Consider the following 21,601-nt stretch of genomic DNA (forward strand, 5'->3'; position numbering starts at 1 on the left):
CAGTGGTTGACGGGCTCCAGGGCATGTCCACACAGTGGTGGGTCTGCACGCCACGTCTCTGGGACCCACTGCCGATCCGAGATCCCCTGTAATTTAGCCTGGGAGCGTAAAATACCCAGTTTCCATGTGTGGCCCCGAGGAGGTACTGCAAGAGTCTTGGCAGTGGAGAGGCTCTGTACTGGCAGGAGGAGGCTTACACACTCGGCTCCTCTTTTCACCCTCTATTAAGAAGGCTAGCCAGCGGCAATAGCTGTAAGCAGGGAGTAGCAAGCAGAGAGCACTGTGCGGCATACAGCATGCACCATGCACTAACTACAAGCACTACTACACTACTACACTAGACGCTTCACACGCACCCTTTGAGCAAATACTCCCACCCACACACAGTTCCACGATGGGATGACTGCTCGGGTGACCACAGGAGGACAAGAGTCTGAGCCCTTTCTTGTATGCACAGGGGTGAGGCAGGGGTGTGTACTAGTGCCAGTGCTCTTTAAAATCTTCCTCCTGTGTTAAGCTTCTCCACAACGAGATTGAAGACAGCAGCGGTGTGGCAGTGGATGTCAGATTAGATGGCAACCTCTTTCACATCAGGAGGCTTCGCGCAACCACCAAACTCCATAGAGAGCGGGTCCTGGAGCTGCAGTATGCAGACGACTGTGGTCTTGTGGCCCATACCCCGGAGGATCTTCAGACTGTCCTTGCTGTGGCGGTGAGAGCGTACAGCAGGATGGGGCTGACTGTCAATACCACCAAGACAAAAGTGGTTTGCCAGTGGAGTACCAGTGTCCCACCCACTCTACCTGCCTTCACTGTTGGTGATGAAAAGCTGTCAGTAGTGCCATCTTTCAAATATCTGGGGAGCATTCCTTCAGAGGATAGCGGCATTGACAACGACGTCCAGAGCCGCATTAAACAGGCATCAGCTGCCTTTGGGAGACTTTGGCGTACAGTCTTTCTGAACAGGAGCCTTCATCCCTCCACAAAGGTCACCATATACCAAGTGGTCTGTGTCACCACCCTCTTTTATAGCTGTGAAGCTTGGGTAACCTACAGCCGTCACATCAAGTCCTTGGAGCGCTCCCACATAAGCTGCCTCCAGACAGTACACTGCATACAATTAAAGGAATTATATTTATGAATCTTAACGAAAGGGTTAGTAAAGAATAATGAAAAGAAAAGGGCCCATTCTAATTAAACAGTCAAATGTGCACAAGTTAGAGCTCATCTTGCACTTCACTGTCACTCACACGCTGGGCCCTTGGTCAACATGAAAGCACACACCACCTTCCAAATGTTGCTCGCTATCCATCACAAGCAGTCTCCCACTGGTTCGTATGCTACGACCGGTTCTCCCCAGCGTCTTCTCTCTTCATCTCCTCTCAAACAAAACAAGCCCCAAGCCCAACCTTAGAGTCCCTCACCAGAGAAACCTCCCTTTCAACTGAACCATCCTAATTGGATGGCTCACACTTCTCCTCATCTCTTATCTTCAACAATAACCTGAACATAAGCTGAAAACAAGCAGCTCCCACAGAACAGCAGAAAATGAAATACATACAGATAACAGTAAAAAATATGAACCAGGGCATTACGTACTGTATATATTCCCTGCAAAATTGCTCCTGTTCTATATTTTCAATGTTTTAATTGATTGTTTTGTTTAGAATTCTAAATTACTTCTAATACTCAGCTTTGCTGCTTTTACAGAACATGACACATTTCCTTGGATTTAACAGATTCACAAATTTCTTTTGAAAGTCATGCTTGATGGTGGACCTTTCCCTTATGATTACACATGCTTATATAGGATTACAGTTCCCTCAGTCCAAGTCCTTTCACTTCCCCAGCAGTACCTTCACACTGCCGGTGCCTGAATATGGGAAAGAATCCAAATGTGAACATAGTTGGGTGCACAATTAGCGTAACATTATTACTCAGCCAGCAATCGGTGATCGGGGTCCAATTCCCACCACTGTTTGCAAGCATTGGTCCACCAGGGTCAAGTACCTATTGGTCTAACAATTGTGCTCTCTTGTTTTTAAAAGTACAAAGCAGATAAGTTTGGATTTTATTTTCTTCTAACAGGGCCAATTCATTTCTGTGAAAATACTGTGACAGAATCTACGACAACTACACAAGGGTATGAATCTACATCAGAGAAAATGTAAAGTATAAGTGTCTCTCTACAGGGGATTTCAATGTTATTGCTTCCAAATAGTACCAGTTGGGATAGAAATTTGTTTCTCTTTAACTGGCGTTAAGCACATTTGACATGATTAACTGCAATGAAATCATGTATCGGGAACTGAGTATTATTCCTGGTTTTCTTGTATATGCATCAAGCCTGAGAAAAAAGATAATTTTCTTACAGTAAATATTTAATAATTTAAGCATCGCAGTTGAAGCTCATATTCTGAGTCATAAAGTTATTGTTATATATTAGAACAACAGGCTCCTCAGCTTGACTTGCCACGAAACAAAGAAAACCATGGAAACTGTTTAAAGAAGAGGTTCGGCTACATGGTCAGCAATGCTGTCTGTCAGAGAAGAAACCACCAATCAATCCTTTAATGCAACAGTTCAAGTGACTTGTCTGTAAAAGGACATGGTAGAGTTCCCAGATGGCCTAGACAATGGTTACTGTTCAACCAACATCACTATCGTTGGTCATGATCACATTTCTACTTGTGAGACTTTGGAGTGAACAGATTGGCTGTTGCAAATTCCCACACTGTCAACAGTGTCTAACGTTCATTTTCTGAGCTGCAGACATCCTGAGCTCATGAAAAATGCTGTGTAAATGTCAGATTTTACAAATGGCCAAGAATATATGGTGAACCAGGACTGACCCTTTCCTATTCTTTACCACAGACATACTTACACAACTGTGCTCAGTGTCATTGGGATTCTACTCATACTACTTGTCGTTTGTCCACTTTGCTACCTGAAGAGAAAAAACAGGGGTAGGTTTCATTTTTCCTTTAACTATTTCATGATGAATATGATAACTAGCTGCTGAATCTTAAGGAACTTGATTTGGTTGCAGTCAACAAAAAGCCAGGATTAGAGTGCCAATGTGTCGGTTTACAACACATGAATGAATGGTGTTGCTTCCACTGTAACCTGGTGACTCCATTATTCCTGAAACATCAGGCGATGGAATCTCACTTCAACTGTGGAATGGCAGAGAACCACGAGGCTGGGTAGAAGAAAGATTTAGATGGTCTCACCTGTACTACTCATTTTTGGAGAATTAGCTGTTGTATTTAAAAGTATATTCAATAAGCTTCTCCTCAGTACAACCTCCAATTAAATGCAATCATTTCGACAATGTATGTGTAAAGTCATACTCCCATGTAATTCTCATTTAAAAAAAAGATCAGGTGTATCTTTTATCAATCTACCACTCACTGCATGTCACTGGAGAAATTTCCCTGCTCTGATTGGAAATAGTTGTCGTAGATTAAGTCAGTGTTCTGCTTTTTTGAGGTGATTCTGAGATGGGCACCACAGTAGCATAGAGGTTAGCATGACGCTATTACTCCTCCGGACAGTTTGGAGCTTGGAGTTCAATTCAGTGAAATTCTGTAAGGAGTTTCAACATCCTCTCCATTGAATGTATCAATTTTTCCAGGGTGCTCCAGTTTCCTCCCACAGTCCAAAGGCACACCAAGTATGTTACTTGGTCATTGTAAATTGTCCCATGTTTAGGTTAAGGTTAATCAGACTTGTCGGGGTTGCTATGTTGAAGGGCCAGAGAGGCTTACTCCATTCAGATATTGATTAAAATTCCTTTGACTTGCAACAAAGTGTTTCTAATGAATGAATAAGTAAAAATACAAGTGATTATAAGATGGCTGACTTGATGCCGAAGGTCAATTGCTTAGAAACATAGTAGTAAGGAATGAACAACTGCTGTAAGCTTACAATGAGCAGTCATATCTAGTGGGTAGAAATAAATTGGCAAACCATATCGTACATAACATCCACTAATAGTCCAAGGCCATCAGAACCATTTATTGAGAATGGGACATTGGGATTCCATATGAAATTGTTGATCTCAGTGTTTAATTCAAAAGGAGGTTTTGTGGCCAGTAGGAAAATGGGGTGATTTTTATTTTGGGCAGTTTGTTCCTTCTTCCTGAGGACAGAGGCCTGGAGAGATCAGTGAGATGTTCATGGGACAGTGTGAATATTGTCAGGTAATCTGCTCCATCATATTGTGAAGAAGTAATAGGGTCTAAATGCACACACGAAAAATGAAGGAATATGCTCAGTAGAACAGATAAAATTTGTGGCAATTAAAAAATAAATTGCAGTCTAAACCCCTCATTACAATGTTCAAAGATGGAAAATTTCAGTTTTCAGTAGCAGAGAAGGTGGTCCTTTCAAACAACAGAACATTGTGTAGTAACCAGAGCAGAGGATTGCTCTGTGTGGAGAATCATTACTGTGTTGCAGCTGGGGTTCCCGTGGTTCTGTGATTCAGTATGGGTGTCATGGTAACCTAGCGGTTCAGGTGAAGCTATTACAGCTGGGGGCGTTCCGGAGTTTGCAGTTCAATTCCAGTGCCGTTCTGAAAGGAGTCTCTGTATGTCCTCCCTGTGGGATGCATGGATACACTCCGGGTCCTCCAGTGTCCTCCCACAGTCCAAAGACGTACCAGGTAGGTGAATTGGTCAATGGAAATTGCACCATGATCAGGATAGGGTTAATCTGGTTTGTCGGGGGTTGCTGGGGTGGCGAAGCTCAAAGGGCTGCAGGGCCAGACTGTACGCAGTATCACTAAATAAATAAATAAATAAATAGTCATTTATGTTTGTAACAGCCATGGAATTTTTAGCAGTAATGTTGTATTTTTCAGCATCCAAGCCCAACCCATCTCACGGAGAAGGCAACAATGAAACTCAGGTATGGACATTAAGTATAAAGTGTCTGAATGTTTCAGAATGTTTAGAAATTGGATTACATGGGAGTTTACAGATCAGTCATCCCCACTAGTCCAGTCCAGTATTAATACTTTACACAAACCTACGAGCACTTCTTTCATTGAATCCCATCAGCATAACCTTCCAGTTATTTGTCCCTTTCTCTTATGCTTATCCACATTTTCCTTAAGTCTATCCATAATATTTTACTTGACTATTCTTCAGAGTGGCACCAGTCTTTATTATCATTACTGAAGGGTGAAGAGTGAGATTGGTCCTTTCTCTACTGTTAGAGATGGAGCATCTAATTGTGTAAATCTGTCTTTGGGTTCAATGACTTTTCAGTTTACATTTTGTATATTCCTTCTGAGTCTCAAAGTCTGATGTGAAATCAGAAAAAAATAGGGCAGCTCTATTCAGAATAACAAATTGGGGATGACACGGTAGAATAGCGGTTAGCATAACGCTATTACAGCGCCAGTGACCTGGGTTCACTTCCGCTGCTGTCTGCAGGGTGGAGATTGTTGGAGGATTCTGCTCTGCCATACATTTTCTCTTGTTGGCATCACTTTAACTCCAAGATCTGTACCCTCAGAGAACTGTGTGTTCCTCTTGTGCATCCTCCAGTCTCTGAATCCCACCACCAATGTCAGTAGCTTCAGCTACCCAAAACCCACCCTCTGGACAACTCCATGAACTCCTGCAATTCTGTCCTCTTAACTTTTGTTCGTTAGGGATACAGCAGAGTAACCGGTCCTTCCAGTCCACTGACCAGCCAATTACACCCATGTGATCAATTAACCTACTACAACAAACCATTCTGACTGAAAACCATAAAAGTATTGTAATTTGCCCAAATAATCTCCAACTTCATTTTCAACCTCTCCTCTCAGTGAACCCCTGTGAAACACCGAACGGCTTCATGTGTAGGTGCTGTAAAGCAACATGCTGTTGTTGCACAGTTAGTAGTCGGTCCTCACTAAGTATCACAGCTGTTATCAAACACTCTGGAAAATGAAATTCTACAAGCTGATTGAAAGGATCAGAGTTTATTTAAAAACAGAAAACTGAAGGTGATCTGGTAGTTGCCTGAAAGAGTATCAAATTGTTTTATTGAATAAAGAAGGTATTTTCACTTTCAGAGGAGAGTAGAACTTGAGATATAAACATAAGATGGTTTAAAAAAAATCATGAAATTACGACCATAGACCATATGGGATAGGATCAGAATTAGTTCATTTGGCCCATCAAGACTTCTCTGTCCTTCAATCACAGCTGATTTATTTTCCCTCTCACCTATTATTCTGCTTTCTCCCTGTAACTTTCACAGCCTCAACTTTCACATTCATCGGTCATAAAATAGATCTCGGATTTTATTTTTTATTTCAGGAAATGGCCACGTTGGAAGAAAATGTCGTTTCTACAGATCTACACCATGTTCGAAACAATGAGGCGGATGCCCAGTCGGCCAAAAATGAAACTGGAATTGTGTATGCAGATGTGAAATTTAAAAGGAAATCAAGAGCAGTCCACTCCGTTACGGATGTGGACAACGTCACCTATGCAAATATCAAATTTCAAACCCATTGTGCAAAGCCAAAACGAAAAGCTTTCTCTCCTCCTACTCCACAGGAATAGGAATAAGCTTGACAGAGTAATTATGTGGCTAGATCGAGGCATAAGAGTTAGGCTTTTTATTCAGTTCACCTGTACACCTGCTGGTTAATGCAAATATCTGATCGGCCAGTCATGTAACAACTCAATGCATAAAAGCATGCAGATATGAACAAGAGGTTCCGTTGACAGTAAGTTAAATTACTATTTGTTACAGCAGTGGTTGTAGAAAACACCCCTCAATGCACAACATTCCGACACGCATGCTTTCATGCATCGAGTTGCTGCCACATGATTGATTAGGTATTTACTCTGACAAGCAGATGTACAAATGTACCTAATAAAGTGGCCACTGAGTGTAACTCTTCTGCCTGAATCTATCCACATAATTACTTCATCAAGCTGATTCTGAGCTGCTTCTTCCACACACCCCGCTTTCCAGTTCCTCTTCATTGGCAATGAGGGTCAGAGTCCAGATCATCTCTGTGTGACTGCCCGTTACGCCGCTGCGTTTGGGGCAGCAGCGCAGGTCCTCCATCTCTGGTGGTGTTCAGGGTTTCCTTCATCATGTCAATAGCTTCCTCTCAGTTTTCACTACTGGTCGTCATGCAAGTCCTGGGCAGAGTTTCAAGAATACCATCACACTCAGATACAGAAGGAATTTTCAATTGCTGTTTCTGTAACAGTTTTGTTTTACCAGTCAGGTTTGTCAGGCCTGATCTGAACGCACCGAAGCTGGAGGACTGGTGGATCACCCTGGTTGTCTACCCTTTGACCTGTTTGGCAAGTGTAACCCTATCAAGAGCCAAGCATAATGCCTTGAATCCAGTCAACATAGCTCTCCGGGTCTTGAGGCACACAAGCCTCCAAGCCATGACAAGATTGTGGTCCGCTTGAAGGCTTGATCATCTCTACAGATGTTAAAATGCTCTTGTCCCTCATTCTGACTTCTACAATATACACTCTGGCACCCCACTCCCAACACCCCCTCTTCAGTTATAATTTCTTTCAGCTATTTAAATACTAACAGAGTGATTATCATGTTCCAGTTATATAGAGCTCTGTTAAGACTGCATCTGGACCATTTTGTACAGGTCTGGTTCATCCCACCTGAGGAAGGATAGACTTACAATGGACTGAGTACAGCCAAGTTTTCCCAGAAAGATTCTGTTGATTTTGAGTTTGTTATTTCATGAGAGATTGCTGTATGAGTCTGACTGAAAGTCTACTTTCTCACTTTTAGAGGCCATTTCAGTGAAACAAAAAGTATTGAATTTAGATCATATCAGGGTATAACACAGAGAAATGCTCTTTGACTCACCCTCCCTGTGCTGACCATTATTCCAATCTAACTAATCCCATCTGCCTGCACATGATCGTACCTGTCCATGTGTCTGTTGAAATACCTTTTCAATGTTGCTATTGTATCTGCTTCCACCACATCCCTTGGTAGACCATTCCAGGCACCATTTATACTCCCTGTGTAAAAAAAATTTCTCACATCTCCTTCAAAAATTTCCTGTGCTCACCTTAAATGTAAGTCCTTTATTATTTTATCCATTTATCCAGGGAACTATGACTATCTCCCCTGTCTATGCCTGTCATAATTTTACACACCTTTCCAACAGGTCGCCCCTCAGGCTCTGACACTCCAACTTTGTCCACGCTCCCCATATAGCTATTACACTCTAATCCAGGCCAAACCGTGGTTAACCTCTACTGCATCATCTCCAACTCTCCACATTCTTTCTATAGCGTGAAGACTAAAACTACACATAGTTACTCCAAATAGTGCTGAAGTTTTATACAGTTGCAACATGACTTTCCAACTTTCATACTCAATGTTGGCAAGCATGCCTTACACCGCCTTTACTGCCCTGTTCACTTGCATTGTTACTTTCGGGAGCTGTGGACTTGCATGCCACGATCCCATTGTAGATCAGTGCTCCAGAGGGTCCTGCCAGTTACTGCATAATTTTGTCTTACGTTTGACCTTTCAAAATGCAACACCTCATGCTTGTGTGATTTGAAGTCTATCTGTCTTTTCTCTGCCCAAACTCCCAGCTGATCTATATACTGCTGTATCCTTCGACCACATTCCTCACTATCCACAGTTTTGTTTTCTCTACAAAAGTACCTATATTTTCATGAAAATCATTTATATCTATTACAAGTAACAGAGGTCCAGGCACTGAACCTTGCAGAGCTCCACTGGTCACAGGCCTCCAGTCAGATAATCACCCCTCTAGCACTGGTCTCAGTTGTCTATCAACATTCCAACTTTGTTTCTAACTTACAAACCCACTCTGGATCATATGTGACTTAATTTTGTGGACCAACATTGTATGAGGGACCATGTCAAAAGATTTACAAAAGACCATGTCTACAACATCCACTGCACTCCCCTCATCAATCATTTTCTTCACTATCATGTATTATTCTGGAGTTATGAAATTATAGACATAGTTTGTATTAATTAAAAGTGGGAACAAAGCTTCCTGAAATAAAATGTAATCCACTGATTGTCGAAGGGTTTTGAAACCAATCATTGAGTGTGGGACATTCTGATTCTGAAGCAACACACAAAAAATGCTGGAGGAACTCAGCAGGTCAGGCAGCATCCATGGGAGTGAACAAACAGTTGACACTTTGGGCCGCGACCCTTCATCAGGACTGGAAAGGAAGGGGGAAGGTGGCAGAATAGAAATGCGGGGGAAGGAGAAGGAGCATAGCTGGCAGGTGACAGGTGAAACCAGGGGGGTTGGAAAGAGTAAGGGCTGGGGAAGCAGGAATCTGATGTGTGAGAGAACAGTAGAGCATCAGAGAAAAGGAAGGAGAAGGGGACCAAGGGGGAGGTAATGGGCAGGTGAGAAACCAGAGAGGAGAATAAAAAAGAGGGGAAGGGGAGGGAATTTTTTAAAAATGGGAATTAGAAGTCAATATTCATTCCATCGTTTCAGGCTACCCAAACAGAATGTATGTTGTTGCTGCTCCACACCAAGGGTGGTACACCACAAGTAAGACAATAGATGAATGGTGATATTAAACGGCACTTAATGAAACCTTCAGGATAAAATCAGAGCAGACATTAAGTGGCCTTCTCCTTTATAAGCACAGTTAAAGGCATATACCTACCTTTGTATAGCCGAGGGTCATTGCTCAACTCTGTAATAAAAAATATATATTTTGGGCTCTTGGTGTGTATATATGCTCAGAAACTCCTGGTCCAGCCACTAGTATATTAAAATTCAGCAGATGTGCTGTTCACTGTGATGTACTTCCATTGTAAATCTACAATTCTTCAAAGATTGCCTGTGTATTTTCAAAATTAAATTTATGGGTTAGGCAATGACAGCTATTAAAATGCAGTGAAATCTGTCTTTTGTTTACAAAGTATAAAACATCACTGTACTGTTTTATGTGGAGAGAGCAGAAATTGATTCTCTAGATCTGCTGTGTTGAATAAAGTTCTTTTGTATCTCACATGTTTGGTGTCCATGTGGCTCAGTTCAGCACTCACAATGATCTCGTAGAGTTACAGAGCAATACAGCGTGGATAAAGGCCTTTCGGCCCAGTCTGTCCATGCTGACCACAGGGCCCCCCAGCAGGTCCAGGTGCATTCTGTGGGTTCAGTCTCAAGACTTATTGGAGGTCTGCAATGGTGACTGTAGGTTCAGGAGCATTTGGAGACTGTCAGGGCAAGTGATGACATTCCAAACCCTTCCTGTTGAAAACGTGCTTAGAATGCATAAGTTTCATTGGGATGTGGTGTGACCAAACATACTGCTTCATCTTGTAGCCTATTATCACAATTAAACCCTGCCGCATCTGACAGCCAGTCTGGGAATCAGTTTAGGACTGGTTTTGTGTCTTAGCATTGCCGATTACTTTATAAAGGTAATGAACCGATTTCTGCAGAGCTCAAGGTCACCAAGTGTGACCGCCACAGTGCTGAGCTTTGTTCAGAGCAGACCTGTCATCCGTCACCCAGGTCTCATTACCTAAATAGTTGTCTGAAGTGAAATGTTTTCTTAGAATATAAATGAGGAATTATGCAGAAGGAAGGCAGATTAGAAATCACAGACACAATCACAATCACAGATGATATCAGACATCCAAATGTTTGAAGTTCGCAAAGTACATAAAACAAAAACGGTATGTGCTGCATGGCATCTTGGCTGAACAGAGGAGTACTTTTAGTAATAGACTAAGACAACTGCACTGCTCCAAAGAGCGCAATATGAGGTCATTCTTACCCTCGGCCATTAGGCTGTATGATGAGTCAACCTATAGCTGGGGATGTGATGACCCCCTTCCAGACTGCTTGTGGTAACTTTTTTTTAATTTTACTTCTATTCTAATATTTATACCTGTGCACTTGTTATGCGACTGTGACACTGGGATTGATTCCTTTGGAATCAATAAAGTATCTATCAATCTAATTTTCAACAAATTATAGAAATTTGTGAAGATGTTAAACTGCTAGCAGGACTTAGTGATAATACTCAAGTGAGGGGATTTTGGTGAATTGTGGGCTGAACCAGAAATTACATGAAATCACAGAATCACAGGAAATTACTTCCAGAAGCACAGGAGATGTAAGTAAGAGCCACAGATGAAGCAGTTAGCACAGAGCTTGTTGGCAGTGGGAGAATATCCGAACATACATTTGCAGTTCATGTAGAGTTCATGATTGTTGTCAGAGCTGGTTCCTGTACACAGGCACTCAGTAAATTTCTTCAAAGTCTTCCCACTCTGCTGAATCTGTTCAGCCAGTTCGACATCCCAATTGTTACAGGGACCTGCCCACTCTGGGAATTCCTCCTTACCCGGACCCTGCCCACAACCAGAACCACACACAAACTGCTGCAGGAACTCAGCAGACCAGGCAGTGTCTACAGTGAGAAATGGCAAGCTGATGTTTTGGATTGGGACCCTTCAATGTGAGGTGTTCAAAATCACCAGCAGGACATCTAGTGTCTCAGGAGGCATTGCCCACTCTCAGCTGGACAATTTTTATTTTTTATTTTATTTTATTTAGGGATATATCCAGCCCAACAAGAATTCACTGCCTAATGAACCTGCTAACCCGTGTGTCTTTGGAATGTGGGAGGAAACTGGAGCACCCAGAGGAAACCCACATGGTCATAGGGAGAATGTACAAACTCCTTACAGACAGTGGTGGGAATTGAACCTGGGTCACTGGAGCTGTAATAGTGTTATGATAGCCGCTACATGGTAAAGTTAACATCAATTAGGATGGAAGGGCACAAGCTTTTCAAACCCATTCGGTAATTCCCTAATGGTGACCATTCCTGCTGTTGGCTCTGCCAGATGTAGGCTGCATGTTGGCTGCAGGGATCCCCGTGGCAGACGGCATAGTACCGCACCTGACTCTCTGATGGCCGGTGGACAGGGAACAGATCAGGAGAGGGACTTATGATGGCTGAAAACTGTAGGTATGAGCAGGGCCGAGGCCATGGACGAGGCTTCTCCTCGTGAGTGGGGCTTGCTCTCATTGTCCAGCTTTGTTCTCACTGGTGGGCTTTCTGAGCCTTGGATTTCAGATGGAATTTGTTCCCATGGGAAGGTCTTGTTCAAATAGGAAGGATTTCAAAGTTCAAAATAAATTTAGTATCAAAGTGCATTTCTGTCACAATGCATTCTGAAAGGGTCACTAGCGAACTCAAGTGCAGGAATCACAGCGATTTCAACAATCCAAACAAAACAAGAGACTTATTCCATAAATTAACCAGCAAAACTAACAAGCACACTACAGAGAATCTTGAAGAACTGAAATGACCTGATACAGCAAAGAACTCGGTCTGAGTTTCACCAGGCAAGTATCCACAATGACCAAGCAAAGGGGAATTGGCAAGCACTCTTCAAATACACGCTGGAACCCGTAGGAGTTCAGTGCCAATCAGACAACATAGGTTTCCACACGAAGGACTAATCCCCAAAGGCAACAACTCCAATGCAAGATATTGACAATACCGTGCTAATTAAATTATCCCAAATTGAATAAAAGTGATAAATGCAAAGACAGGCTGAAATCTCCATGATCCCAAATGAGACACCTGCAACACAAAGTGAAAAACGCAGATAATCCAAAGACAAACAATTAGACATAAAAGGTAAACAATGCAAGAAGTACTGCATACTCAGTGAAAAAAATACAACCCACATACTAACTGAAAAAAAATCTCTTCTTCTTTAAAGAAATTTTCTGTGACAGATTCGCAGTAAATACAAATAAACACCAGAGATTCAATGAGAAAAAAACACACTCAAGATGGACAACCAACCCATGTGCAAAAGACAACAAACTGTGCAAACACAAAAAAAAAACAAAATAATATCATCAAACAATAGTTAATCGAGAGCATGAGATGAAGAGTCCTTGAAAGTGAGTCCATAGGTTGTGGAAACAGTCAGTGTTAGGGTCAGAAAACTCTTTGTAATTTTCTCACCACTCAACTTTACTCACTCAGTCCATAGATGAACGGGTTTCCAGTTAAGTTCCAGACTATACTTACGCTCTATGTAGAGCCCTGGCTCGTGTGTGAGTTTGGAGACACCAAAGCACAGCTCCCTGTTATTGCCCCAGTCGACTGACACCCAGGAAAGCCTGGCGAGGCAGGACATGTCCTGATTTTTGTGCAAACCGCAGGTAAGATCTCTGGAGTATCGCCGACTGAAGCAACCCCTCCCAATAGACACGGTACCCTTCTTTGAGGATAGTGACCTCATTGCGATGGAGTGGCTTGTGATTTTCTGATGCTGTCATCAGCTTAGTTCCTGGTCGGTCTCCAATGGCAGTATGGTCAAAGGGGCGTTTCCAGTCAAAGAGCGATCCAACAAATTCTCAACAGTGGAGCTGGCAGAAGATGGTGATACATCACAATGGAGGAGGGCTGCAGCAGAGAAGGTCCACAGTTGTTCTGCACTCCCTGACACTGATTTGTCAGGGACTTTCATTGTGCATCAGCCTCCCCACGTTAAACAAAGTTACGCACAGGCGTTTCTTCATAAAGGGAATAAGGAAAACATCATACTCAACTGGAGTGATAGCAGTATTTTTGTCACAGTCACCATTAACTCTTCAGTCAGGCTGTTATTAATAGTTTTGCTGACAGTAACTATCCTTCACCATTTCAATGAGATAGTTAAAATTCGATTTGATTCATCTGTTTAGTTCAACCGAGGGGGTCTCAGATTCTAAGGTGCCCGATTTCAGCCTCTGGCTCACTGTGGTTTCACAACTCAGCTTCCTGTTGCCTCCTCCTTCCTCATTCAATTTCCACGTCCTATTTGTCTGAGTCATTTATTTAGTTCTTAGAGCGAAGAGCTGAGCGACAGACAAGTGCTGCCCGGTTGGTCACTGCCAACAGAACAATGTGGATTCCGATTCTTCTCATCTGCTCACTGCCTGGTGAGTGACTGCCGGCGCGGGACGTTACAGAGACTGGTAAATGCAAGAAATACTCAGCCGGTCAGGCTGTACCTGTGGAAATGAAACAGTGAATGTTTCAGACCCAAGACCTTTTGATCCTGTTTCACTTCCCAGAGATTCAGCCTGACATACACAGTATTCCCAGCACGTTCTGTTTTTGTCTCAGATTTCCAACATCTGCCGTTTATTTGTCATTCAAATGATCAGTGTTAATTCGGGTCTAGTGCTCTGTTTCAGTAGCAGAGATGGTAAAGTATGTGCAGATATATAAAGACAGAAAATACTCCATAAATAGATTCAACTCTTTTGGGGTGTGGAACCACAGACACAATGCTTAGAGTACTGTATGGGTCCAGCAGTATCTATGGAGGAAAAAGGTGCTCCCGTTGGAGGCCCTGCATCGGGGCTCGTGGAGGCAGGGGCGGGTAGTTGTGGGTGTACAGGAGAAGTGTATTGAGTTGAGTACACGTCCTGGTCCTGGTGTGGCACCAGTGTGGAGGATAATGGTGGCAGAGAATGTTGCTGCCTAGAGAACAGTTAATTTGTAAAAGTTTGCACTATAAAATGCAAAGACACCCTTTCCATCCATGAAACATGATTTTAATGCTGCCTTGTACTCACTAAAATCAGCATAGGAATTATACATGAAAAATAAGTTTTTGCAGTTTTTACAGCTGTTCCTGATATTGAAATGTCTTGTTCTTCATTTCTGTGTGGGTTGAGGTCTGATCTTGCACTCAGAATCCGGTTCCTTCTCATTCACTTCCTCAAACTCTGAACAATTGTTTTATTCAGCAGCACCCTGTAATTTTTCCCTTTTACCCATTTTTTAAAAAGCTTGTCACGGACGCTCGCCCTGCAGAGGCTCAGTGCCGGTATTTATTGTCTTCAATCATAGTTTTACTGAGTAATTCCAGGTGGGGATGTTTGTAGAGTTCAGTTAGGGAATTTGAGAAATATTTTCCTTAAACATTCATTGCCCCACTTAAAAGATGCCATCAACATAGTAGCATTTGGGGGATATGATTGCTCGTGATGTTCGATGATGTTCAGTACTCATTGACAATGTGGACTCAAATGCAGGGTATGTGGCAAAGACACCAGCAGATGGGGTGAAATTGACCAGGTGATTGACAGGAAGGAGGAAAGATTTTCACCCCAGGGGCATTTGGATGGTTAGTGGGGCAGAAAAAGACTGTATGGAGATCAAATAGAACATAGAACAATACTTCAGCCTATAATATTGTGCTGAACCAATTAAATTAGTAATCAAATGGCCAACTCAACTTATCCTTTCTGCCTGCACAATATCGATATCCTTCCATTTTCTCCACATTCATGTCCCGATCTAAATGTCTTTTAAAAGTTCAGACACCCCAGCCCACTGATATCAGCTGTTGACAGGCCCCCAACACCCGCTTAGTGACACTGTGGCTTTAAAGTCCAGTCCTTGTCCTGACACCCAACTCCCAGTAGGCGAATCCGTGGCTTTGAGACCCAGTCCTCACATATACAAAACACAACCAGACAAATATATATGTATATAGTCCAGACCCCTCAGTCCATTTTAAATCTTCCATCCCACAGATGAGCTATGCCGACCCCAGTAGCTCAGTGTCTCGATCGCCTCAACTCCAATGACCAAAAAGCAAGAGACCCGCAGCTTGAGGCCCAAGCCCATTCAATGCCGCTAAAAGATCTGCAGTCAGCCACGTCAGAGCTTGTCTTCTGCTGAGCGAAATCCTGGGAGGGCAGCTCCGACTCCATTCTGGACACTGTGCCACACCATTCCCAGTGACGCGCACCGGCTTTGCTCTCTCATTCCGGGCGGCTGCAAGCAGGCGACACCATGGTTTCAGGCCTAGTCCTCGTTACGGCCAAAGAATCGGCTCTTTCCATCTGCCCCTGCTCACATCCAATAAATCTGCGAATAGAACTTGTGGCATACCAGATTAACAATGTCCAAAGGGGTCCTGCTATCACAAGAAAAGTGACCATGTCGGCTATATTGACTCAGGCAGCGGCACCTTGTGTGGCTCCTTCATTACCTCTGCTAGTGAGCAACTCACTAATGGTGTAGACCTGCAGTACTTCGAGTTCTTAATGCATACTAGAAGCTTGTGATCATTAGGTGTACATTTAGGTACAACAGTAGCACCTTTTAGTGACCCCATAGAAGCCACTGTGACCATTTACACCACCATCTTGCTGGAAGTTAGCAATCTTCTACATTCTAAAGAATGCAGTGCTAACTTGTTCAATCTTTCCCTGTTACTCAGGTCTTTCAGCCCTGGCAACATCCTTGTAAATTTTCACTGCAATCTTTCAACCTTGTGTAACTCGCTTCAGCTAGCGGCTTAATCTAGAAGATGATAGCCCCCTGGCCCGTCATAACTTAAGAAATCTCAATTGGGTGGATGCTGTGTGATGTGTCCCCATTACAAATCAGTACCACGAAATAACAAACAGTACACAATATGCAATTAAATGATTGTGCTTTATAATTCTTAATTAGTAAAGAAACAAAACAAAGAAAAGGGCCCATTCTCATGAAACAGTCTAGTGCGCAATGTTGGAGCTCACTGTTCAATCCACTGGTTTTCCGTTGACCTGCCCCGAGCAAAACTGATCCTCGGAACCTCGCTCCAAATCGACTCCGTCCGGCAGTCCGCCACCTCTCTCCATTTGCGTCTTCTCTCCTCATCTCTCCTTGTCAAAAGACCACAAAATCCCTTCTCCCAGCACCACAAAAAACAACAACATCCCTCATTCCAAGGCCCCGTTATCTCTAGTCATAACCCAAACACTGCTACAGAGAAACTATTACATTAGCAGTGAAACCTCACAGCACGTTACACTTGTTTACATCTTTCCTGCAGATGGGTGACCAAAACTGTACATAATGCTCCAAATTAGCCCTTCCAAACGTTTTATACAACTTCAATGTAACATCCCATCTTCTGTACTCATTGATTTATGAAGGCCAATGTGCCAAAAGCTTTCTTTGCAACTTTATCTACCCGTGACACCACTTTCAACAAATTATGTACCTGTTTTCCCAGATCCCTCTGTTCTACCACACTCTCATTGCCCTACCATTCCCTGTGTAAAACCTACCCTGGTCGGTCCTACCGAAGTGCATAACATCGCACTTGTCTGTATTAAATTCTTTCTGCCATTTTTCAGCCCAATCTTCCTGCTTATGCAGATCCCTCTACAAGCCATGATAGCCTTCCTCACTACCCACTACACCCCCAGTCTTGGTGTCATCTACAAATTTGCAGATCCAGTTAACCACGTTATGATCCAGATCATTGATACAGATGACAAACAACAAAGGACCCAGCTTCCATCCTTGCAGGACACTACTAGTCACAGGCCTCAAGTCAGAGAGGCAACCATATACTACTACTCTCTGGCTTCTCCCACAAGCCTAATCCAATATACTACCTCATCCTGAATGCCAAGTGACTGAAACTTCTTGACAAGCCTCCCATACGGAATATTGTTAAATGCTTAACTCAATGCATGCTGACAACGTCCACTGCTTTGTCTTCATCCACTTTCCTGGTAACTTCCCTGACATACTCTATAAGGCTAATTAGACACGACCTACCATGCACAAAGCCATGCTGCCTATCCTTAATCAGTCCATGTCTATCCAAATACTTAATATATCCGGTCCCTTAGAATACTTTCCAATAACTTTCTCACTACTGATGTCAGATGCACTGGCCCATAACTTCCTAATTTGTATTTAGAGCCTTTTTTAAGCAGCAGAACAACATTGGTTATCCTCCAATCCTCTGATACTTCTCCTGTCACTAAGGATGTTTTAAATATCTCTCCTAGGGCCCTGGCAATTTCTACACTTCCCTCCCATAGTGTCCAAGGGAACATCTTCTCAGGTCCTGGGAACTTATCCACACTGATTTGCCTCAGGGTAGCAAATACCTCTTCCTCTGTAATCTGTAGATGGTCCATGAAGTTGATGCTACTTTCCCTCATTTCTACAGACTCTGTATCCATCTCCCAACTAAATACAGATGCAAAGAATGCATTTACTATCTCCCCATCTGTTTTTGCTCCGTACATGTGAAACCCCACTGGTGTCCTTCATATCAGACACATACTTCTGATAAGTTTGCTGTAGTAGATCTTCCTCACTAGTCCCACAACAGAGGTCAACGGGAAACCTCGCTTCACGCCCAAATATCAGATAATACGGCAGGTACCCGGCAGCTTCGTTCTGTGTACAGTTGTAGCAGTGGACCAGACGTTCAGTATGTTGACTCCACTTGTCCTTTTTAACTAATTTCCAAGGTTCCGAGCATGTCTAGCAAGATCCAATTGAGCCTCTCGTGCTGCGGATCACCCTGTGTGTGATAAGGCTTAGTCCCTGACTTCTTAACTCCAAGTATGCTCAGTAACTCATGTATGAGCCTATTCTGTAAATCCTGTCCCTGATCACTATTTACAGTATTCGCCTGGGGAGGCCATAATAAAAGATACAATTCTCCCATAACACTTTGGCCATGGTGGACACCTTCTGATTCTTGGTAGGGAAGACTTGCGCAAATCCGGTGTAGTGATCGGTAATGACCAAGACATTCACATGTTGCTGGCACCAGGCTCTGTTGATAGGAAATCCATACACACCCGGTCACGTGACCCCGCACTCTGTAAGTGGGACAATGGAACGGCCCTCGTAGGCAGCATCTTCCGCCATGTGTATCGAATGCACGACTTGCTGTATTCATTGAACTCCGGCTTCATTTGGGGCCAGTAGGACTGATCTTTCAGCAATCCATAAGTCTTGTCAACCCTCAGATGACTGGAGTCATCATGCAGTGACTTCAACACAATCCTCACAATTCTCACGCAGAGCCGGCCGGGAATCCCAAGGCTTGTCTGGAGGCGATGTGACCCAGTAATCGAATCTGGTTCCTCAGCTCCAATCTGGGCCATCCACTCAGTAGCAGAGAGATTCAGCTCGTCCACTTGGGCCATGGCCCCTTCCACAACTGCTGACCAGATGGTGCCCATGCATGGCTCATCTCTCTAAGCAGCTGCCACTTCCCCAGGACTCAATTCCGGCAACTGCTTTGTCTTGAGAGCAGTCAGGATGCAGTAAGCCTGTGGAGTGGCACCATTAGAAGCTCCCAAAAGAACTACCACTGGATTCCGCCCTTGCCTTTCCTCTGCCTTCACCGTGATGGAAAACTGGCACATGGCTTTGACTCCTGGGGCAGGAATGCTCTCCTACTCTCTGTCCCTGTCCAGCTCTTCATGTGCACGTTGGGACAATGCATTGGCATTAATGATCAACCACGGTTGCATCCTTTTTCCACTCGAAAATTTCTTCTTTTTTGGAATATACCTGTCTTGCATATTCCTCATTTCTCGCATTAACTCCAGCCACTGCTGCTCTGCTGTCTTTCCCGCCAGTGTCTCTTTCCAGTCGACTTTGGCCAGTTCCTCTCTCATGCCACTGTAATTTCCTTTACTCCGCTGAAATACCGACACATCAGATTTCAGCTTCTCTTTTTCTAATTTCACAGGGAACTCAATCATGTTATGATCACTGCCTCCTAAGGGTTCCTTCAGCTCAAACTCTCCATTCACCTCTGGTTCATTACACAATACCCAATCCAGTACAGCCTATCCCCTAGTAGGCTCAACAACAAGCTGTTCTAAAAAGCCATCTCGCAGACATTCTACAAATTCTCTCTCTTGAGATCCACTGCTGACCTGATTTTCCCAATCCACTCGCATGTTAAAATCCCCTACAATTATCATAACACTGCCCTTCTGACAAGCCTTTTCTATTTCCAGTTGTAATTTGTAGTCCACATCCCTGCAGCTGTTTGGAGGCCTGTACAGAACTGCCATCAGGGTTCTTTTACCCCTGCGATTTCTTAGCTCAACCCAAAAACATTCTGCACCTTCCGATCCTATATCACCTCTTTCTAATGATTTAATATCATTTCTTACCAATAAAGCTACGCCTCCCCCTCTGCCTACCTTCCTATCCTTCTGATACACCGTGTATCCTTGGACATTCAGCTCCCAGAGACATGCATCCTTTAGCCAGGTCTCAGTGATGGCCACAATATCATACCTGCCAATCTGTAGCTGTACAACAAGATCATCCACCTTATTCCTTATGCTGCGTGCATTTAAGTACAACACCTTAAGACCAGTATTTGATACTTTTTGCTTTGATTTCACTGCAACTTTATTGCACTGCAACTCATCCCAATGGCTACAAATTTGCCCCATCACCTGCCTGTCTTTCCTGACATCTTTACTGCTCACTATCTTAGATTTATTTCTGTTTTCCCCTTCCTCCGCTCTATCATTCCGGTTCCCATCCCCCTGCCAAATTAGTTTCAACCCTCCCTAACAGCTCTATTAAACTTTCCCGCCAGGATATTGGTCCCCTTCGGGTTCAGGTGTAACCTGTCCTTTTTGAACAGGTCATACTTCCCCCAGAAAAGATCCCAATTATCCAAGAATCTGAAGCACTGCCCCCTACACCAGTCTCTCAGCCACGCATTCATCTGCCTGATCCGACTACTCTTGCCCTCGTTAGCACGTGGCACAGGTAGCAATCCCGAGATTACTACCCTGGAGGTCCTGCTTCTCAGCTTCCTTCCTAACTCCTGGAAATCTCTCTTCAGGACCTCCTCCTTTGTCCTATCTATGTCAATGGTATCAACATGTACCAAGACAACTGGCTGCTCACCCTCCCCCTCTAGAATATTCAGGACCCGATCCGAGACATCCCGTACCCTGGCACCTGGGAGGCAACACACCATGCGGGTATCTCTGTCAGGCTCACAGAATCTCCTGTCTGTTCCCCTGACTATGGAATCCCCTACGACTACTGCATTTCTCTTCTCCCTCCTTCTCTCCTGCACAACAGCGCCAGGCTCAGTGCCAGAGACCCGGTCACCGTGGGCATCCCTGGTCAGGTCATCCCCCTCAACAGCATCCAGAACAAGATATTTGTTGCTGAGGGGGACAGCCACAGGGGTGCTCTCCAATATCCAGGCATTTCCCTTCCCTCTCTTGACAGTGACCCAGCTTTCTGACCCCTGTAGCCTAGGGATGACTATATCCCTGTAGCTCCTGTCTATCACCTCTTCACTTTCCCTGATAAGCAGTAGGTCATCAAGCTGCAGCTCCAGATCCCTAACAAGGTCTCTGAGGAGCTGCAACTCGGTGCACCTGGCGCAGATGCGGCCATCAGGGAGGCTGGAAGTCTCCCAGGATTCCCACATCTGACACCCTGAACAAAGCACTAACCCTGCAGGCATGCTATCAAATTCTACAGGAATGAAACAGGAAAAATAAGTGGTCATTGACATATAAAGTAAAAATAACTGGTTCCAGCACAGATCATTATGGAACACTACTAGTCATCTTTCATTGGCTCCACTGTCAAGGTCTTGTTTAGATTGATCTTTGACTGGAACTTCCCCCTTGACCTTTCTGCCATGGAGGACCATACCGGATGGCATCGCTCCCAGGATGTCAGGAAATCACAAGCCTCTCCACCACCACAAGGTGATGATCCATGGAGAAGTGAGTAAG

At 43.8% G+C, this 21,601-nt stretch overlaps 1 protein-coding gene across 1 annotated transcript in view; it reads left to right on the forward strand.

Annotated features, from left to right (window-relative positions):
- LOC140209410 (uncharacterized) overlaps positions 1 to 21,601 on the forward strand; it is a 183,371-nt gene that overhangs the window by 27,468 nt on the left and 134,302 nt on the right. The window contains 5 exon segments of the mRNA XM_072277655.1: positions 2,089 to 2,143; positions 2,875 to 2,966; positions 4,868 to 4,914; positions 6,321 to 6,566; positions 13,882 to 13,981. Of these exon segments, the coding sequence (XP_072133756.1) occupies positions 2,089 to 2,143; positions 2,875 to 2,966; positions 4,868 to 4,914; positions 6,321 to 6,566; positions 13,882 to 13,981 (540 nt within the window).

This window comes from Mobula birostris, chromosome 14 (genome assembly GCF_030028105.1).
Source record: "Mobula birostris isolate sMobBir1 chromosome 14, sMobBir1.hap1, whole genome shotgun sequence".
NCBI lineage: Eukaryota > Metazoa > Chordata > Chondrichthyes > Myliobatiformes > Myliobatidae > Mobula > Mobula birostris.